The sequence below is a fragment of the Cariama cristata genome, unplaced genomic scaffold, assembly GCF_000690535.1.
Source record: "Cariama cristata isolate BGI_N322 unplaced genomic scaffold, ASM69053v1 scaffold37073, whole genome shotgun sequence".
Classification (NCBI taxonomy): Eukaryota; Metazoa; Chordata; class Aves; order Cariamiformes; family Cariamidae; genus Cariama; species Cariama cristata.
Genome location: NW_009607312.1, coordinates 1 through 17,645, shown reverse-complemented (window position 1 = coordinate 17,645; position 17,645 = coordinate 1). Strand labels below are relative to the sequence as shown.

The window sequence follows — 17,645 nt, the reverse complement described above, 5'->3', positions numbered from 1 at the left end:
GTGCCAGGTGAGACTGGTGACTGCGGCTCGGGAACCACGGGATAAGACGTGTCTCCTCACAAGAAAAGCTGCTGTGCTGGGGTTTTTGTTTTCCTTTCTCACGGCACGTCAGCTATGTTCAAGTCGTCATATTTTTTAAAAGTTTGAGGCATGATTTTTTTCTTTCTTCCAAATCAAATTTTGCTTTTCTAAGCCTCTTCAAATCAAGCATCTCTTACAAAGAAGCATTTAGTTCAAGCCACAAAACTAAATGTCAATTTAAATGAGAAAGCTGGAAGTTTATTAGATAATAGCCAGTGAATGTAAAATCATACATTATGTATGGTTGTGACGACTTCTGTGTAAGATTAGAATCCAATCCATGGTCTGATCTCAGAATTTCTTAATAGAAGATTTCTGTTCATTCCTGTTGCCCAGGTGACTTCATTTTCTTACTATAATATTGTTGGATGTTTCTAAACAAAGGCTCTGCTAAACCCCAAATATTGCAAAGGTAGCAATAAATCAACAAACACGTCAATTGCCAAGACAGGAGCTGGGGGGAAAGAAGCATACCAAAAGTTCCTGTGCGTTTTATCCTGAGTTGGATACATTAAGAAGCTGCAAATGAGTAATCCTTAGGTAAGATTGTTCAGAGACAAGGCACACAAAGGACATCAACCACTGGTGCTGCTCTCAGAAGTCGGCGGTACGACCACCACGGCTGCACTCTGACAGCTCGCTCACAGAGTGAGGCAGCAGAGGCATGAAGATGACTGTAGCATCAGTACAGACTGACACAGCTGCCAGAGGCCTTTGACTTTCAGAACTCAAAAACTAGATCATGTTAACTCTTCACATAGACCAAGAGTAGGGAAGAAAGGTTGACCTTAGCCACCAACCTCAAGCATTCCTCATTGCTATGAAAACAAAGATGGTTTTAAAATTTAAGAAAAACCTCAAAAGCTATTATTTTACATTTTAAAATAGCTCAGATTTTGTCCTGTGTATATATAAAGGACCACTTCCCTAAAACAATCGTAGCCTTTGCTATTTAGCCCTTGGCAAAAACTGGGACTGGTTCTCATTAATTTTCTGGACCATATAGGAAACCAAGTGGTCTATTCTACTCAATTAATATGAACATGTTGTATAATCCATATAGCTAGAAAAGAAACAATTAGTTCAGTTTCTTATCCGATATTCAGAAAATGTCAAAACTATTTTGATCCCTTTCATCAAAGAACACTCTACAAGGTTTACCCACTTTCTTCACACCTGAAATAGTTATTCCAGTCAATACTAAAGGGCTGATGATTGCTTTAAAAATACAGTTAGGTATACCTGCTTGCTCAGAGAAATCCTGAATGGTCCCAGTTCTCAATATTCTGGCTTTCCATCTCTGAATTTAGAGCTGCTGTTTGACTCTCTCTCCCAGTGTCTGTATGTATACTGTGACCTTATACTATTTCTAAAACCTTCCTTTTTGTGCATAAGTATGTTTAGTCTTTAGAAACTATTTCACACTCATAGCATGTGTGCAGATACTGAGCTATTCACACCCAAATTTTACAGGAGTGCTTTGCAGTGCTAGCAGATGTACTGCCCGGCTGCTTTAATCCATTTCACCTTGCATAATTTCCAGGCAATACCCTTATCTTCTGAACTGAACCATAGGATATTTCAGTAATAAAACAGACCGCAGTTACAGAGTATTTAAAGACATTTCAGTGTCACTTAACGAGGAAATATTTAGTCAATCTACTACTATTACAGTAATGCTCAAATTGCCATCTGGAAGACCCAGATTCAAAAATCAGTCTCTGGATCCCAGGCTCAGCTCACGAAGGCCGAATATATTGTAAAGAAGATGCAATTAGTCTCCAGGGAAAGGCTTCTGCAGGCTGTCATTGGCTATGCAGCATGCAGCACACTCACTCGTGTGGATAAAAATAACATATTGAAATGGCAGCTGCTCAGCAAAGGAAAAGGATTTGAGCAGGGATAAAAATATACCTTAAAAAGAGGGGAAAAAAATGGTAAAATGCCTATCAAAAGTCTTATAAGGTAATATTGAATGTACTGAATCAATGATACTTAAGATTCACCTTTGAACCTCAAGCAGGAAACACTATTTATTTCATATAGCAAGACAACCCAAAAACGTAATTATTATGTCCAAAACAAATCCAAGGCTAGCACAGCCTAATCACCTCAGTCAAGAAGTACACACTGTGTATGGATTTTGTTAAATTTTGAAGAATTCCTACTTACAATTTTATTACAGGATCCAAAATGGGTTGCTCTGAACACACTATTTAAAGATAGACATTATTTCCAAGGGACAGCAGGTCCCAAACTGTGACTAGTATCTATTACCATGTCCATACTCTTAAAGTTGTTTTGAAGGTATATTTTAACATAGTACCTCTTTCTCTTGAAGTCCATTACAATAGGAAAGGGGGTGGTGTTAGTGTTGCATACTGAACTCATGTTGAGTCAATATCAAGGCCCCTCAAAGACTCACAAGACAGCAATGAGACCTATTAGATCATCTAAATTATTTCCATGACATTCTGAGATTGCTCTCTACAGTATGTTTTATTAGTGTCTTGCCCAGGCTATTTTTAAAGCCTCAGACCCAGAAGCTTTTCCTTTCTGAGAGTATCCAACTTTAGTTTAAAAGCACTGTATGCACCGATTAGTCCATTTAAAATGCAAAACAAAAAACTTCTTATGGATCTGCTTATTTAACTGCAGGTGTTTGAAATGGCAAGCAAGATTTGAACTGACAACCATAATTTGCCATATTTTAAGATTTTTGAATCCAAGGTTTTGAAACCTTTCCTTTCAGTCAGTTTAAACAATGATGAGGCAAGAAGAGAAAAGTGAAAACAGGAGAGACAGAATCTGTGTTAAGATATAATCATACACCAACTGATATAGATAGGAAAAAAACACAAAAGGCTTATGATCACGAGCCCTGCTTCAGACTTGACTTGAAATATGTTTTGTACCAGCAAGCCACAATTTTTTTCCAGCTCTATCAGCTGGTTTAACTAAAGGTATTTCCTCTCAGTACAAATCCTGCCCTAACTACGGATGATCACTGCAGCATTACTGCAATACAGTAGATGCTAGTTTGAATAAAGATCCATTCCCTAAGTGTATTACAGAAACTAAGGTACTGTATGCTATGCCAGATAAGCAGCAGTCAAATTCAGTGTACTGCTTATTTCACTATAAGCAAATTTAATATTTTTGCTGAGGAAATCCTTGAAAAATGAGACTTCGCAACAAAGCATTTCACGTAGCATCGCTTAAATTTTTCAACTCAGTTTTGAGGCTTTTTCTTTATAGTTTTATAACTATATGAAACAGAACAATTTATAAAGAACTTAAGAAATAATTCCCAGAACAATACCTGATTTACACTACTGTGTTTCAATCAGTATGATACAATGCACACAAAACTTCAGGCAAACCATAGATCACTCTGCAGAGGGGATTAACAATCAAGCTCAAGCAGGAATTAACATGTATCAGAACTATACTTATTCTTTGCTGACACACTTATTCCATCATTCTTAAAACATGGTGAGCACTCAAAAAAAATATTTAAATTGCAAAGAATCGATTCAAAGCATTTAAACTAAAAATCATACTACTGTACCAAATTATCCTTGTTTAGTTGCTGAATACAAATACATATGGACCTGACTTTGTTAAATTCAAATTTAAAGGGAAATTGTATTTGTTCTACAGCCATGTCACCTTGGGTTGTTTTCTTGACAGATTTCAGCAGCTAAGACCTGGGCTGGGCCTGCCTGACAATGGAATAGAAGGTCTCAGGCCAAAGCCCAGGCACTGCAGTCAAGGAAGGGCACTGGACTCTTGGTTCAGTATACAATGCTGGGGGCATAGGATGTTACCATAGAATCATAGAATGCCCTGAGTTGGAAGGGACCCACAAGGATCATCGAGTCCAACTCCTGTCTCTGTGCAGGACAACCCCAAAATTCACACCAATATAAACCAAATGAAAGCTATTACTACTTGTCATTAATAAAAGCATGGCCCCCACTACATAAGGGGGGGCGGGATGTATTTTGGGGTTTTAATCCATTTGGAATTACTTTTATCTACATCAAGCTCTCCTTGTCATTTCAATAGGAATGAGTATTTCTTGGTGCTTCTCATCACCCTGAATTGCTGCACAGTACCGGGGATGTGAAACACAAGCTGTATTTCAGACCATGGTGAACACAACAAATGCAAGTTATTGCCAGTTTATCAAAGGTTGGTCTTCTAAGCAAGTATCACTATGAAAACAAGTCAGATTTCATTAACACCACAAGCCTTGATATTGAAAGAAATTTACTTTCAGAAACCACAAATGCAGGTTTGTTTTTTTACTGGTCTCATGACTCCTAACAAAACTGAATGCTTAGATAACAAGCATAAGTAAGAGTTTGACTACTTATACAAGTAACCATTGAACTGAAATAGATTACTCATTATACAGAACAAGAATAAGAAACTAGACTTCTGAATTGTATACCATATGCAGTTTCTATTCAGGTTTAGATAAATATGTTAGTCAATGCTTTGAATATTTTCTAAGTTAAGGTATTTTCAAAGAAAGATCACCTTTGCAAAAAAAGAAAAAAAAATCCTAACTCCAAGTCAGTTCAACCCCCTTTTCCTTTCCTAATGGTACAAAAAATTCTGCAATTCAAGGCAGCAACAAAAAGACAGGTAAAAAACTAAAAAAAAAAATTGTGATGAAACACTTGGTGTTCTTCTCAAAATGACATAGTTAAATATCATTGTTCCGCAAGACAGAAAGAACTATTAGGAAAATACTATTAAGCAAAAAGTTATGGCTCACTGAGCTGCACAAGATTCTGGAAGTTGATCATTTTTACAGGCTGCACACATTGTATCTATTAAAAACAACACTGGCAACTTACACAAAAGATCAGCTTATGTTTGTGTTTCACATTGTTTTGTATAAAGACAAAACACACTCAAGTGCTCATGTGTTACAATAGCTTCATCTAGAGACAACTGAAAAAAAGGAGACCTACCCAAACTGACCAACCCGCATTAGGTGCATAATGTAACTTTACTTTTCCTAACCAAACCTGAAGTTCCTTACTCTAAGTAAGCACGTCTTCCCAATTATTTACTGCAGGAAATAGTCTTTTTCTAAATTTACCTTTCAGTGAATCATTTTCGGCTCTCATTATGTCAATTAGCGAGTTCTCCAGTGAATGCATGTCAAAAGTCCTTGTGCGATCCTGCAAGCAAATACAAACAAAGCCAGTTTAGGCAACATACAGTGTTGAAGACCATCTGAAACACAAAAACTTCAATTTTGTTCTACATTACTACAGCAGAATTAAGCAGAACCACATACACCACCAAAGTCAGGCTGATATAGAATATTAAAAATTAGAATATTCTTAAATATGAATCTGTAGTTATCAGAACCAATCATTTAAGAACCCAAATTGAATATTTAGTTTATATTCCTTGTTATATGGCTAAACTTTGTTAAAAATAATTTGACAGTTAGGAAGTGAAAATCGTATCCTGGGGGACAAAATTGCAAGGAAAAAATCATAAAATTGGTATTTCAGCCCGAATTTAAGACAATCTAAATTCCAGAAACACACAGAATTTGCCTCACCTAAACTACAACCCCAACAACTTAAATAATCTAATTCTGCACAGTTAGTTCAAATTCTGCATAATTCTAAATTATTCTGCACAAGCAGTAGTGTTCCAAGTAGTTAGGTTTACCAGGTGACAACTTAGCTCTGATTTTTAATTCTGTGACTTCCCAAGTCTGGTATTCCAAGCATTACTAGAACTGCAGGAGGACGCAACAAATGGGAGGCAAGATGTCTCATGTACCTCGCTGTTTCATTAGCTCAAGCCATTTGAAGTATACTTACCAAATACTTCTCCTTCATATTAACCAAAGCCATCATTTAACACATGTAAGGTTCAGACTTTCCGAACTAAAACAGTAAATTCCACATCGTACAAATCTGACACTACATTACTCGAAGACAACACAAAATATCCTGGCACTGCATTATTTTAATTCAGAATAATTGAAATTATATATAAACTTTGAAATCTTTACAGTATCATAAAAGGTAACTAATGGAGGTTAAAATAAAAAAATCAACCTCATTCCCAAGATTATTCACCTATCTATGTATTTACACATTTGGACATTTGTAGAAACAACTGGATAGAATTTTATACAATTATATTAATCCACCTTGAATTTAATTTTTCTATGTCCAAGAAGAACTCTAACATCAGTTCTAAAGGTTTTATTTCTTTCATGTTCTGAGAGATTCACCTCTGAACTGATATCAAGCATGGAAAGCATCTGTTCAAATAAGAAAGCAAAAAGTGAGCAATTCAAGACAAGACATTTGCTCTAAACTGCTTATCCACAACTATTGTTATTATAGCAGTGAATATATATTTTTTGTCCCTAACTCTAGCTGTGAAGTTGAAATTTCTCCAAAGCACACAGACTGAGCTTTGATCATTTTTAAAACCAGTGGTGAAGTAAAAAATGGTATTGGACACAGATCGTTGTATATCAAGTTATAATGTCCTTTACTTCCAGTGATAAAGTGCTAAAGCAGTATTGATTGCAGCGTTGGAAGAGACATTCTTTCTATCAGACAATGATCAGTTGTCTTGGACTTTAAACACCTACTACTATTTTAAGAGCAGGAATCCACTAGCTCCTAGAGTCCTGATCCATTTCCAAGTTCGTAAGTTACATTCTGACCACGACAAAACACTGTTTCTTAACAAAATTTTCTGGTATTTTTCCTCTCTTCAGAACAGTTTATTACTGACACAGAACAGGTGAAGTATTTCTATGCAGATGTGCTGCATTTCAAATAGCATTAGAAAGACCAGAGTTTGGAACCATTGACTTTATTAGTCTAGCCCAACATCAAATTCGCTATAAAAAGCATAGTGCTGTTCTGTCTCTCCATAGTATTTATTTCTTTGGTCATATATATTACAAGGTAATTGAGACACCTTAGAGACACTATTACGAGCATTTAAATTCTTAAATTTTGTGTTTAACTTTCATACTTTTCCTGATGGTTTCTCCCTTTCCTAGTGGTATTTATTTTATTGTCTGGGTTTATACATTACTAGTTCATAACTATTTCAAACTCTAGTTACACTAAAATACCTTAGCAGGATTGAGTAAAAGTCCTTGGATCTGTGTCCTGGACCCATTAGGATCCAACAGCTGTGTAACTCAGGAATGGATGCTAGAAGACAATCTCTACATTTTCAGCAGTCCTCACAACACTACAAAAATAGCTTAAAACACAGGTGGGAGCATTTTTCTGGAAACCTGACATCCCTCAGTAGCTACTCCTTTTCCCCTTCTGGCTTTCATAGTGTATTGTGTTTCTCTGTGTGGAATTAACCTCAAGTCCAACCCATGAACAGCTACAACATTCTTATTTCACAAAGTGCAGAACCTCAGTAGTTCCAAGTCTTTGTTGAATTTGTGGCACTCAACATTTCAGTTGTCCAAGAGGCACAAAGAAACCCAGGCTGAGTAATTTCTAGTTTATTGTGCTGTGTATGCATGCTGGAGTATGTGAGCCCGAAGATAGTCTCATCTCTAAAATGTCTGTGTGATGTTGAGCTGAGCTATAGTATCGTACAGAGGGATTTGCTGCAATGGTAAGTTTTTCATATTGAGCACACAGAGTTTAAACTTTTGAGGAAAAAAAAATGGACTTGAACTGCTGACCTGATAGGGACACCACATTCTCCAATGGAAGCTTTTTGTGGTGAGGATTTTATAGTTTTCCCCTTCTGAATGAACCATCTATCCGTCACTTTGGTAGTGTAAGGTCCCTAAGCTTCTAATCGTACTGCAAACATTTTAAAACACGGCCCTGCACACCAATAGAAAAGATTAACTGGTCATATTCCTACCTGCAGCTATTAGCAATCACACATAAAGGAGGACTGGCTAAAATGTGGCCCACATTCATCCTCATGTTCTCCAGTGGTTCCAGTAACTTGTCATAGCAATGGAGAAAACTGCACCTTCAAAACACTGATTATGTTACTATCTATTTCTTGCCTACCTCTCCAACAAAAGGTCTCTGTGCTTACAGCATCTCTCATCATCATTGTCAATTCATGAACTGCCCCAGCCTCAACACCCTTGGAAAGATCAGCCTTATTCCTGGGTTGTTGGAAACAGTTTACTTCCCCATGTCTCTGCTTATCTATGAGAAGATAGCAAACCACATTATGCACAATGCTAAGAACCCCTACTACTGTTACACTGAGTTTGGATATATTCTTGAAATTAATGCAGCAGTCCACCTCTCTGGAAATCTGTGTAATTCAAGAATTTTATATATAAGTAAACATCTATCTATCTATCCAATGAAAAGATGTCAGTCATGTATGTCCTAAATACAGACCAGCCAAAATGCCATGCCCAACTGGTTCAGAGGTTTGCACAGTGCTTATTATAAAAGAACTCCACTAATTTAGTTGACTACTTGCCCTGATAGTGAAAGGGTCCATACTATTAGAGAAAGTCACCATTGGTAGTTTTTTAGAATTTTTGTACAATTTAAAGGCCTTTTATAGTGAGACTGCTTTGAAAACAGCAGCACAAATTTTGCTAGTCGATTTCCAAGATGGCCAGGACATTTTATCAGAAACACATATTATATCCGAAATACATAATATGTATTAAAAAATAAAGACTGATGACAGGTTAGTGGTAGTGGCCATATTGCTGAAGAAATGTGTAACTATACATTAATTCCCTCACATCAAAAAAGCTGTAACAGTCAAGGTACTGATCATTAACTGGTAACTAAATGTGAGCTATTCTCAGATACATGTTAGTTATGAGTTAAAAAGCACATAAGCCACGCTGTACTTAGGGGAAAAAAAAAAATGTTTTCTTCAAAAGACTTCATGTAGAGAGAATTAATAACAATATGGTGGTTGTTTTTAATGGATCAATTCACAAAGTTACAGTGCTTTCCATGGAGCTGGATCACTTACTGTATACTTTTTTATTTATTTATAAAGAAAAGATATAGGGGTAATGACTACCCTGGAATAAAGCAAAGTATGTAGACTTCAGTAACAAAGTAAGTTAACTATAGCCTGATATTATTTACCCAGGCTGATCACAAGAACTTGGCTTTACACAAGTTTGTTTAGGGCATCTAAAATTTTGCTTTATCAGAGGCCTCAAAGGGCACACACATTTATCCTTGGGAAACAGAACTGAGGCAGAAAGACATCAGGTTGAACATAAGGCCACCAAAAAAAAAAAAATCCACAACACCAAAAAGAAAGAAATCAACCTGCAGTCTTAATATATGCCTATGTTTAAAATAGCCATCATTTCAAAAGACATTCATTAAACATAATTTTGAATAAGCAAAAATTGTTTTCACATTAATTTACAAGAGGTGACAGCTAGTAGATCTGGTTAAGAGAGAGCTATTGAGACTAAACATTCTACAACAGCAAACAAACCAGTTTTGAACTATACACTGGACAACTCTGTCTACAGAAAAATAAAATTATTCTGATTCTCCTACTGTCTAGAAATCATTTATGAGTATGTAGAGTGTTCATAATAATGCATTCTCATTCTTAAAGCATAGAGAGTAAAACTCAGGACTTCGTGTCACAACTTTGTCACTGGATTCGTAGAGCACGGGCAAACCACTTCACCTCTGTGACTACAGTGGTTTCCTCACTAGCATCCAGACAGATTATTATATGTTTAGAGGTCTTGTAAAAAATGGAGCCACTTGTAAATACAAAATGATTAAATTCTAGTTCCTATTCCAATTTTATTTTTCAAAGTTCAAAGACATTTCATTTAAAAAATAAAGTCACTTGGTACTAAGCATGTGTGACATACACTGTCCTCTTATGCAAAAGAAATTAAACATTAATTTTTCATTCATAGGAAGATCATACTTTGCACTTAAAAATCCCATACCTAAATTCTCTTGCACATCAGAAAAATGTACATCTAACTATTAAACTGCAGATTCATTATATTTAATCTGCACCCACAGCATCATCATCACCTGAACAATTAAGAATCCAGAACCTGAGAGCTTCTATTCAGTGCTTCCCAACAAAAAGTAAACCCTGGCAAGGTGTTAACACTTGCTGGTAGCTAAAGCTGTGCCTAATCTTAAAAAATATTATTTTTCTGAAGACTGAAGCATCAAGAATAACGCAAAGCATGCTACTGCGTTAAGCAATTTATTGAAGGTGATTAAGCAGTATTTATGGAGTAGGGGTAGTTGTAAAACTGGGGCTTATTTTATATATTTGAATCTTTGTCAAACTAGAATACTTGTGAAAATTAGAAAACTCATAACTACATTTGCTGCTCTCATTATAGCACGGAAAGCCTGAAACTTTCTGAAAACTTGTATGTATTTCCCACAATTCAAAAGCTTTGTTTCTCAGGCAAAGTAAAGTGTATAGGGAGAGATAATATTGTAGGTACTAAACACAAGTTCCACATTTTTCTGTTAATTGCAAAGCAAATTTGGACTTGATAATGCTTCTGGGTAAGCTTCACCTCCTTCCCAGCACCCTGCAAATGATGTCTTCCCGCTCCCAATCCAGCATCCAGTGAATTAAAGGCTTTGAATAAACAGGTTTTTCCTGAAAGGATGTTGCTGTGTGCTGCCCTGATCATCTTTTATAGCTTCACCAGGGAACAATAAGAAAAAGCTGGAAAAGTTAAGTGACGCATAACATAGGAGTTTTTTTGGGAGGGAGCACTTCTGGTTTACTAAAAAAAAAAAGTTCAAGTGTTAGAAATTACAGATCTTTATAAAAATTTCCAGTAACATGTCTGATTCTATTTTAGCCGCATATTAAGTTTTTTATGTATCTTCCAGAAATTATTTTCCACAGTATCTTGTGTTCTCAATCTTTATGCTGGGTTGCTAAGTATGCAAATTTCAAAGCAAAATGCCTAATAAGCATTTTAATCTTAGGAAAATACAAACATAATTCAAATAGCTTCTAACAAAAGCTCTCTTTAAAGAGAAACCCTGAGGTCAAAAACACACAGGAGGGCCAAAGCCAAAGTATTAACGTCAGTAGTAAGTTTATAAAACAAGAACAGTGTTAACTTCCACAGTACTGTACTTCTGCATGTCACACTGCATTAGAGTGCTTCTAATTCCACAGATCAGTAGCTGTGGGGAACAGCATACAAATCACTAATTACTACACAGCTGATGCAGTTATAGAAAAACGGGTGAACAGACATTTAAAAATCCAACTTCAAGTATTTATTCTGTTTTAAAATGACAGCTTGAAATTTCTTGGAATAATTGCTGTTACTAGCATAAAAATAAAATGCTGCAAAACAAGTAGCCTCATTTTATGCAACCATCCATCATGATTTATGAAAGGGTTCCTCAAAAACAAAGAACAAATATTAAAATAATGAAATTTATTTGCAAAATTCCTTCAAGAGGAAAGACTGGCAAATGCGTTCAAGAGGTTATTTTTTAATTCCAGTTCCCCATGAATTTGTTTAACGCACTTATTAAATCAACCCATTTCTATAGGCAAACAAATCATGACGTATAGCTCAGAATTAAAACACATTCTGTAATCACGTATGTTTTCTCAAACATTCCATATCTGCCTGGGGGAAGAGAAAGGCTCTCTGGCACAACCCTCAATGGATTTGGAAGGGGTTATATACCTGGAAACTAGCCACTGTAGAAGAAAGGAAAAAACATTTTGAACAAGTGGATATAATGAACTGCTCTCATGTACAAAATTCTTTGAAATGGGCAGTTATTTTCAAGCCTGATTCCAGGAGGAAACACAAATTATTTTTAAACATTTTTACAGAAAGCTGAACACTACTCCTTAACCTGCTTGTGCCTTCAAAGACAAATTTAAAAAAACATTATCACACATTTGAAGATGAGATCTGGAAACCTGGAAATGCCTATCAAAGCAAGATTTATGCATTGCATAACAGGCAGGATGTTCCACTCTTATGAGGAAGTGCAAGTACACAGCAAAAGGAAAGGCAAAACAATCTTGAGGGCACTGCTGCAGTAAAACACAATTACTGAGCACTTTGTCAGTGCTGCTGGGAGAGAAGAAGGAGGAATTATTTTAAAAAGTCAGTAACTTTGTAAGATGCAATAGTTACATTCAAAGCATTTTAATTTATTAATTCTCAGAGAAGGCTGTTGTATCCAAAAGACTTTTTTTTTTTTTTTTAATTCAGGAACCATTTTTTCGTTTGGAGACCATTTCCTTTTCAAATGAACGCACAAAGAACAATGGCTTTTCTCTTTTCAAAAGATCTTTGAAGGGGGAAGCCTGCCCAATGGCTAAAGCACAATATCAAAACTTAATTTCATTAACAGATCTGGTAACAGTCTTCTCCGACCTTGCTTCCAGTTCAATCTCTGCAACAAGAGTTTCCTACAGACATGCTACTTCTGAAATGTTACAAGACAGAATTCCAAATGAAAAACACAATAAAAAGCACAATGTTTTGCATGCAGCTCTCAATACCAAGCAAGAAATCACCAAATTGCAAGATTATCAAACACATCACCACAGTATTTTCCTTGTATCTGCGCCATTTGGAATGCTTGCTTCATCGCAAGCGTCTCAGGGCCATGGGCAGAAACATTTGAAGTCAACAGTAGTTCACATTAGTGGTTTATAGGGACATTATGCAATGTTGTCCGAAGAGGAAATGAGCACTTACTCTTGGTTACCCTAAGATTTCCATCAAAACATAGACTTCTGTGTTTCACCAAGCTTTGGAGTAGAGACAACATTTGAGGGGGAAAAAAAAAGTGATCCCCAAACATTTGCAATTGCTGGTTTACATCTTGCCTTCTAAAGAAACTAATTTTCACTAGATTGCAGCAACACTTGTTAATGATTTAAGCAGCAAAACATAAATATTAAATGAAAGGGATAGTTGTATCAAATTACTCCATTGTTTTGCTGCAGGAAAGACAGCTTTCAATTATTTCCTAAATAGGAATCTAAGAAGATTCCAGTAACAAAATAACCTTGTCCAGTACATGATGGCATCATCAAGGATACTTCTTATATATATAAGCATGAACACAAATATACAATAAGCAAAACTCCTTATTTCTGCTTTGAGTCAAGCATACAATCAGCATAATCAAGAAAAAAAAGACATCAAAGGTCAAATTTCACGTCATTTGTTTCCAGCAATTCAAAAATTCAGTATGCTTTCAACATACAGATGACGAAGTGTGCAAAGGAACTAAGGATTCTACACAAAAAAAGTTATAAAAAGCAGTTGTCCAATATGGCTTCAAAATTAATCAGCATCTTTCTAGGTCTGCAGTGCTGAAGTCCTGTTTTGTTGCCCTGCCCTTTTCTTCACAGAAGTGCTAGTAACAGACTGGAAAGCACTTCACTCCAACACTTTCCTTTCTTGGCATGAGGAAGTGTCAGACTTGGTCTTGACATGTACAGCTTCATCTTAGTGTTTACGTAAACAGATACCAACATGCTACACAAAAATTATTTCTTTACCGCGATGAAAATACGTGTGTCTGATATTTAATGTTTGAAACACAACCCAGAAGTCAAGGTTGACTTTGCCAATTTCCTGAAATTTCCTTGATGTCAAACCAAGCACATTTATATTGCTGTGTATATATTTGGGCCTTATACACAGCAGCAAGGACACACTTGATCTCATTCTGTCACTCTGAACATCAGCTATGTGTCAGGGTACAGCATGAATTAAACCGTGAGCCAAGTCTTGCTGCAGTGAGGCTGAAAAAAGACTGACTCCAGCTGTGTCCCTTTTTCTAATGGTTTCAGTGTATAAATTTGGTATGCTGGACACAGGTTCATTATATTAATTACAAATCCTGACATTAAAATCAATTACTACTACACATTCTAAATTTACAAGGGCTCTACCTGATATTGAACCAGCTAGTAGCTCTGCAGTAGAAAAAAGGTCTCTAATGGAAAGTTATTGCCAGCAGCTGCTCTGTTGTCAGAAGGCTGCATAGGCAGGCCCCGCAAACCAAACTGAACAGTTTACAAAGGAGAACTGAACTGTTCCTACGTCTGAATCCGCAAAGTCATTATAAAATATATTTCTAGTTCTTTAGCACGGTTTATAACATGAGATATATTGCACATTTTTTATCTACAGATCTTTCAAATTATTTTAAAGTAGGTCACCCTGGTTCTTACAGCATGGCTAGAAATACTGCAATCATTTTGAAGTTTTTACTTTTGCCCTCATTTGAAGATCTGGAAAAAAAAAACCCCGTAAATGTAAAAGAACTCTTGGGTTTTTGGATTCACCCTAAAGGAGTTTACAAAAGGCGCACACACACAGAGAAAAGCTAGATTTAACTAGTGGTCAGATGAAGAGTACTTCTGTTTCAATTTTTACTGCAAATTAGGTTCAGCATTATATGGTTTTTTGCAAATTCATAAAAAAGCCTAGAAGGAGAGGTTGAACTGCCAGACAACCTGCCTCCTGCCAAGGATAAGGCTATATTTAAATATAGGAGACCACCAACTGACACCCATCCAGATCTATTTTTGGTGATGATTTAATGACCTGTATCCAAAATTTGCTGCCATTACTGAGGAAAGGAAACTGCATTGATTACCATCATGGAAAAAAAATAAAAATTTCAAAAAAATGCTACAAAAATTATGTTGCACTACAAGTCCATATGATAATGTAAAACAAAATACAATCACTTAATACTTTTTCTCAGATGTGGTAAGTTCTCAAATACTTTAGATGGCCTCAGATCTTTCATACTTCATCAGGCAGCACTTTTTTCCTTACTCCTCTTTGTAGATATACTTGCTACTTGTAACTAAATTTGTTCATCGGCTATTTCTGAATGTGTGTAAGTATTAAGCTGAAGGAAACTGGCTAATACAGATGTTTGGTGGGCAACACATATTTATATGACCACCACTATTTTTTTTAAAAAAAAAAAAAGATTCACAGCTCGGAGCATAATTCACACTATGACATTTCAAGTTAGCCATATATTTTTTTTTAGTTGTAAGCACAGAAGTCATACAATCAGACTGTACTGTTCAAATACTCGACCTTTTCTAGGGTATTTTAATGCACTTACGTGCTATTTTTCTTACAGATATAACAGAGCATGCTCACCTGAAAAGGAAAAATGTTGTCAGCTCTATTCAAACTGTCTTCCATCCACGATTTTGGAGCAAAGGCTGAGCTGGGTCGAGCGTATTTCTGCAACTGGATATGATTACTTGCAAAATTCTTCTTTAAGGGCGAGATGGAGTTCAAGGGTGTTATCCCTCCATTCAGTCCCCTGCGGTGGTCTCGACCTTGGGACCCACCCCACCCACCATATCCACCTCCACCAGGGCTCCATGAAGATGGTGTAGGCGATGGACTTTGGTAGCTGCTCCATGGAGAAGGTGGCTTGTTAAGATTATTAGCCAAATGAGGCAACTGATTAAAAGCAGCATTTCTATGTGTGAATGGAGGTGGATGAGGACTTGCAGGAGACCTCCTCTGTTGCTGATGCTGATTGTGATGATGCTGAAAGTGGGGGTGATGAGGGTGGTGTTGAGAAAGGGGTCCAATTTGGGGGGAAAAGCTACCACCAAAGCCAGGGCTGACGTGATGTGGAAAATTCTGAAACAGCAGAGCACCATTATTAGCTGAGGCAGTAGGGACCCCTCCCTGGTGAAAAAAACTTGCATCTTCATTGATTATTGTAGAAGAAGAAGGAGCTATAGCTGCAGACCAGTTACTAAAACCAGTCAGAGAAGATGCAGTGGATGTCAAGGGCTGTGTCGAAGTACCTAGCCCCGAAGCCTCTTGATAATCAAATCCTGTTAACACCGGCGATTCTATTCTTATTTTCTCCTTTCCATTGCCATTCTCCGAAGAATTATCACCCTGATTTTCTTCAGTTTTAGCTTTCTCAGGTTCAGAGAGCATGCCTGCTTCCTGACTTTGACCAGGGGAAAGCTGCTGTTTTTCTAGGGACTCTTGCTTTTCCTGTTGCTGAGTTTTAGATTTTTCTGACCCTAGAATCTCATCCTGAATATTATGGGCAGCTGGAGCAGGAAAGAGCCAAGCTGACCCAGCACCACTGCCATTGGCAGCTGTGTTATTATTTATAAAAGCAGCAGGGCTGGGGGTTGCATTTTGATGATGGTGTGGAGGCTGCAGATGTGGATGAAATCTGACTGGAAAAGCTGACTTATTTCCAGTGTTGTTTTGCACTAACACTCCAAACCCGTAATCCCCCATTTATTATATTTAGGGTTTGAATCCTCCCTGTAAGAACAAGTTGATGTTTAGCGTCTACCTCGTCCTCTTCTGAGGCGAGATTAGTACGTATCCTGGTTTTAGCTAGATATTCCAGTTTCTCCCTCCACACTATTTATTTCAGATTTGGATAAAGTAGTTTGATTTTTGTAAAAGATAGATCTCTTCAACTATTTAAACGTGTCAATTTGTGTCCGTTTCCTTCCTTCCTTTGGCCAGGAGGAAGGGAAAAATAAATCTTTGGTTCACAAAATAAGAGGTTTCCTTTTTCTAAAGGAAATGCACAGCAATGAGAGAAAAAGCTTCTGGGGAATAAGGATAAAGAGATTCTAACTATCCTGTTTTTTTCCTCCTCAGCAGCCTTGACTCGCCCATAAATGAGTTAAGAGGAAAGAAGGAAAAAAAAAATAATACAATGACGTCTGGTCCCCCGACCCCTTGGCAGCAAAAAATAGATTTAAATCTGGAATAATTTAATACATCTCTATAATCTAATATATATTTGTGTCCTGTTCAAAGAGTCTTTGCTGTGGCTAAGGGAAAAATTTACCTCAGGATCTCAGCATTCAGAAGGGTGAAAAGGGGAGTGCGTTGCAGAAGAGGCTTTTTCCCTTGCTGCTGGGTTTAACCTATTATATTTAGTAATAATATACACTCTGTGTGTGTGTGTATGAGCGTGTGTGTGGTTGTTTAAAGGGGTAAGATCTTATCGCAGGAAATTAGTATTCTATGTGTGCTGGGTGGGGAGTGAGTTGTGCAGGAGAAGGGTGGATTCTTGATGCTGCTCCTTTTGGGCTGGGTTTCTGAGCTCGCCAGACTCGCTTCTTATTTATGATCCAATATTTGCGTGTCCTTCATAAGAGTCCTGGCTGTCCAAAGAGGCAGATTTTCATCTCAAAAATCAGCATTCAGCGTTCGGGTAAAGGGAAGGGAGGGGACAGCGAGTTATGCAGGAGGAAGGGGAAGGAGATTTTCTTGCTCTCACTGCTGCTGGGAGGGTGGTTTCTGGTGCGGGGCTCGCCTCCCTCCACCGAGATATGTGGGTTCCCTGCAGACAAGCGAGCCCCTGGCTGAAAGGCCGGGTGGATATGCGTGTATGTTTTTCCTCCTCAGGGACTCGGCATCCAGCGGGGCAGGCTCGGCTCGCCAGGCCCCGGCTCTCTGTGGGGTGCCCCTCGCGGTGTCCCCCCTCCCTCGCAAGAGTCCTGGTGTCGGGGAAGGCAGGAGGGATTTTTTTTTTTTA

At 37.3% G+C, this 17,645-nt stretch overlaps 1 protein-coding gene across 1 annotated transcript in view; it reads right to left on the bottom strand.

The window, feature by feature from the left end:
- CPEB4 (cytoplasmic polyadenylation element binding protein 4) overlaps positions 1–17,341 on the bottom strand; it is a 40,457-nt gene extending 23,116 nt beyond the window's left edge. Inside the window, exons 1-3 of the mRNA XM_009696674.1 lie at positions 15,263–17,341; positions 5,172–5,282; positions 3,947–3,968 (exon numbers count right to left, since the gene is read on the bottom strand). Coding sequence (XP_009694976.1) covers positions 3,947–3,968; positions 5,172–5,282; positions 15,263–16,384 — 1,255 coding nt within the window. The 5' untranslated portion in view covers positions 16,385–17,341. The remainder of the gene's footprint in view (positions 1–3,946; positions 3,969–5,171; positions 5,283–15,262) is intronic.
- Between the last annotated feature and the right edge of the window lie 304 nt (positions 17,342–17,645).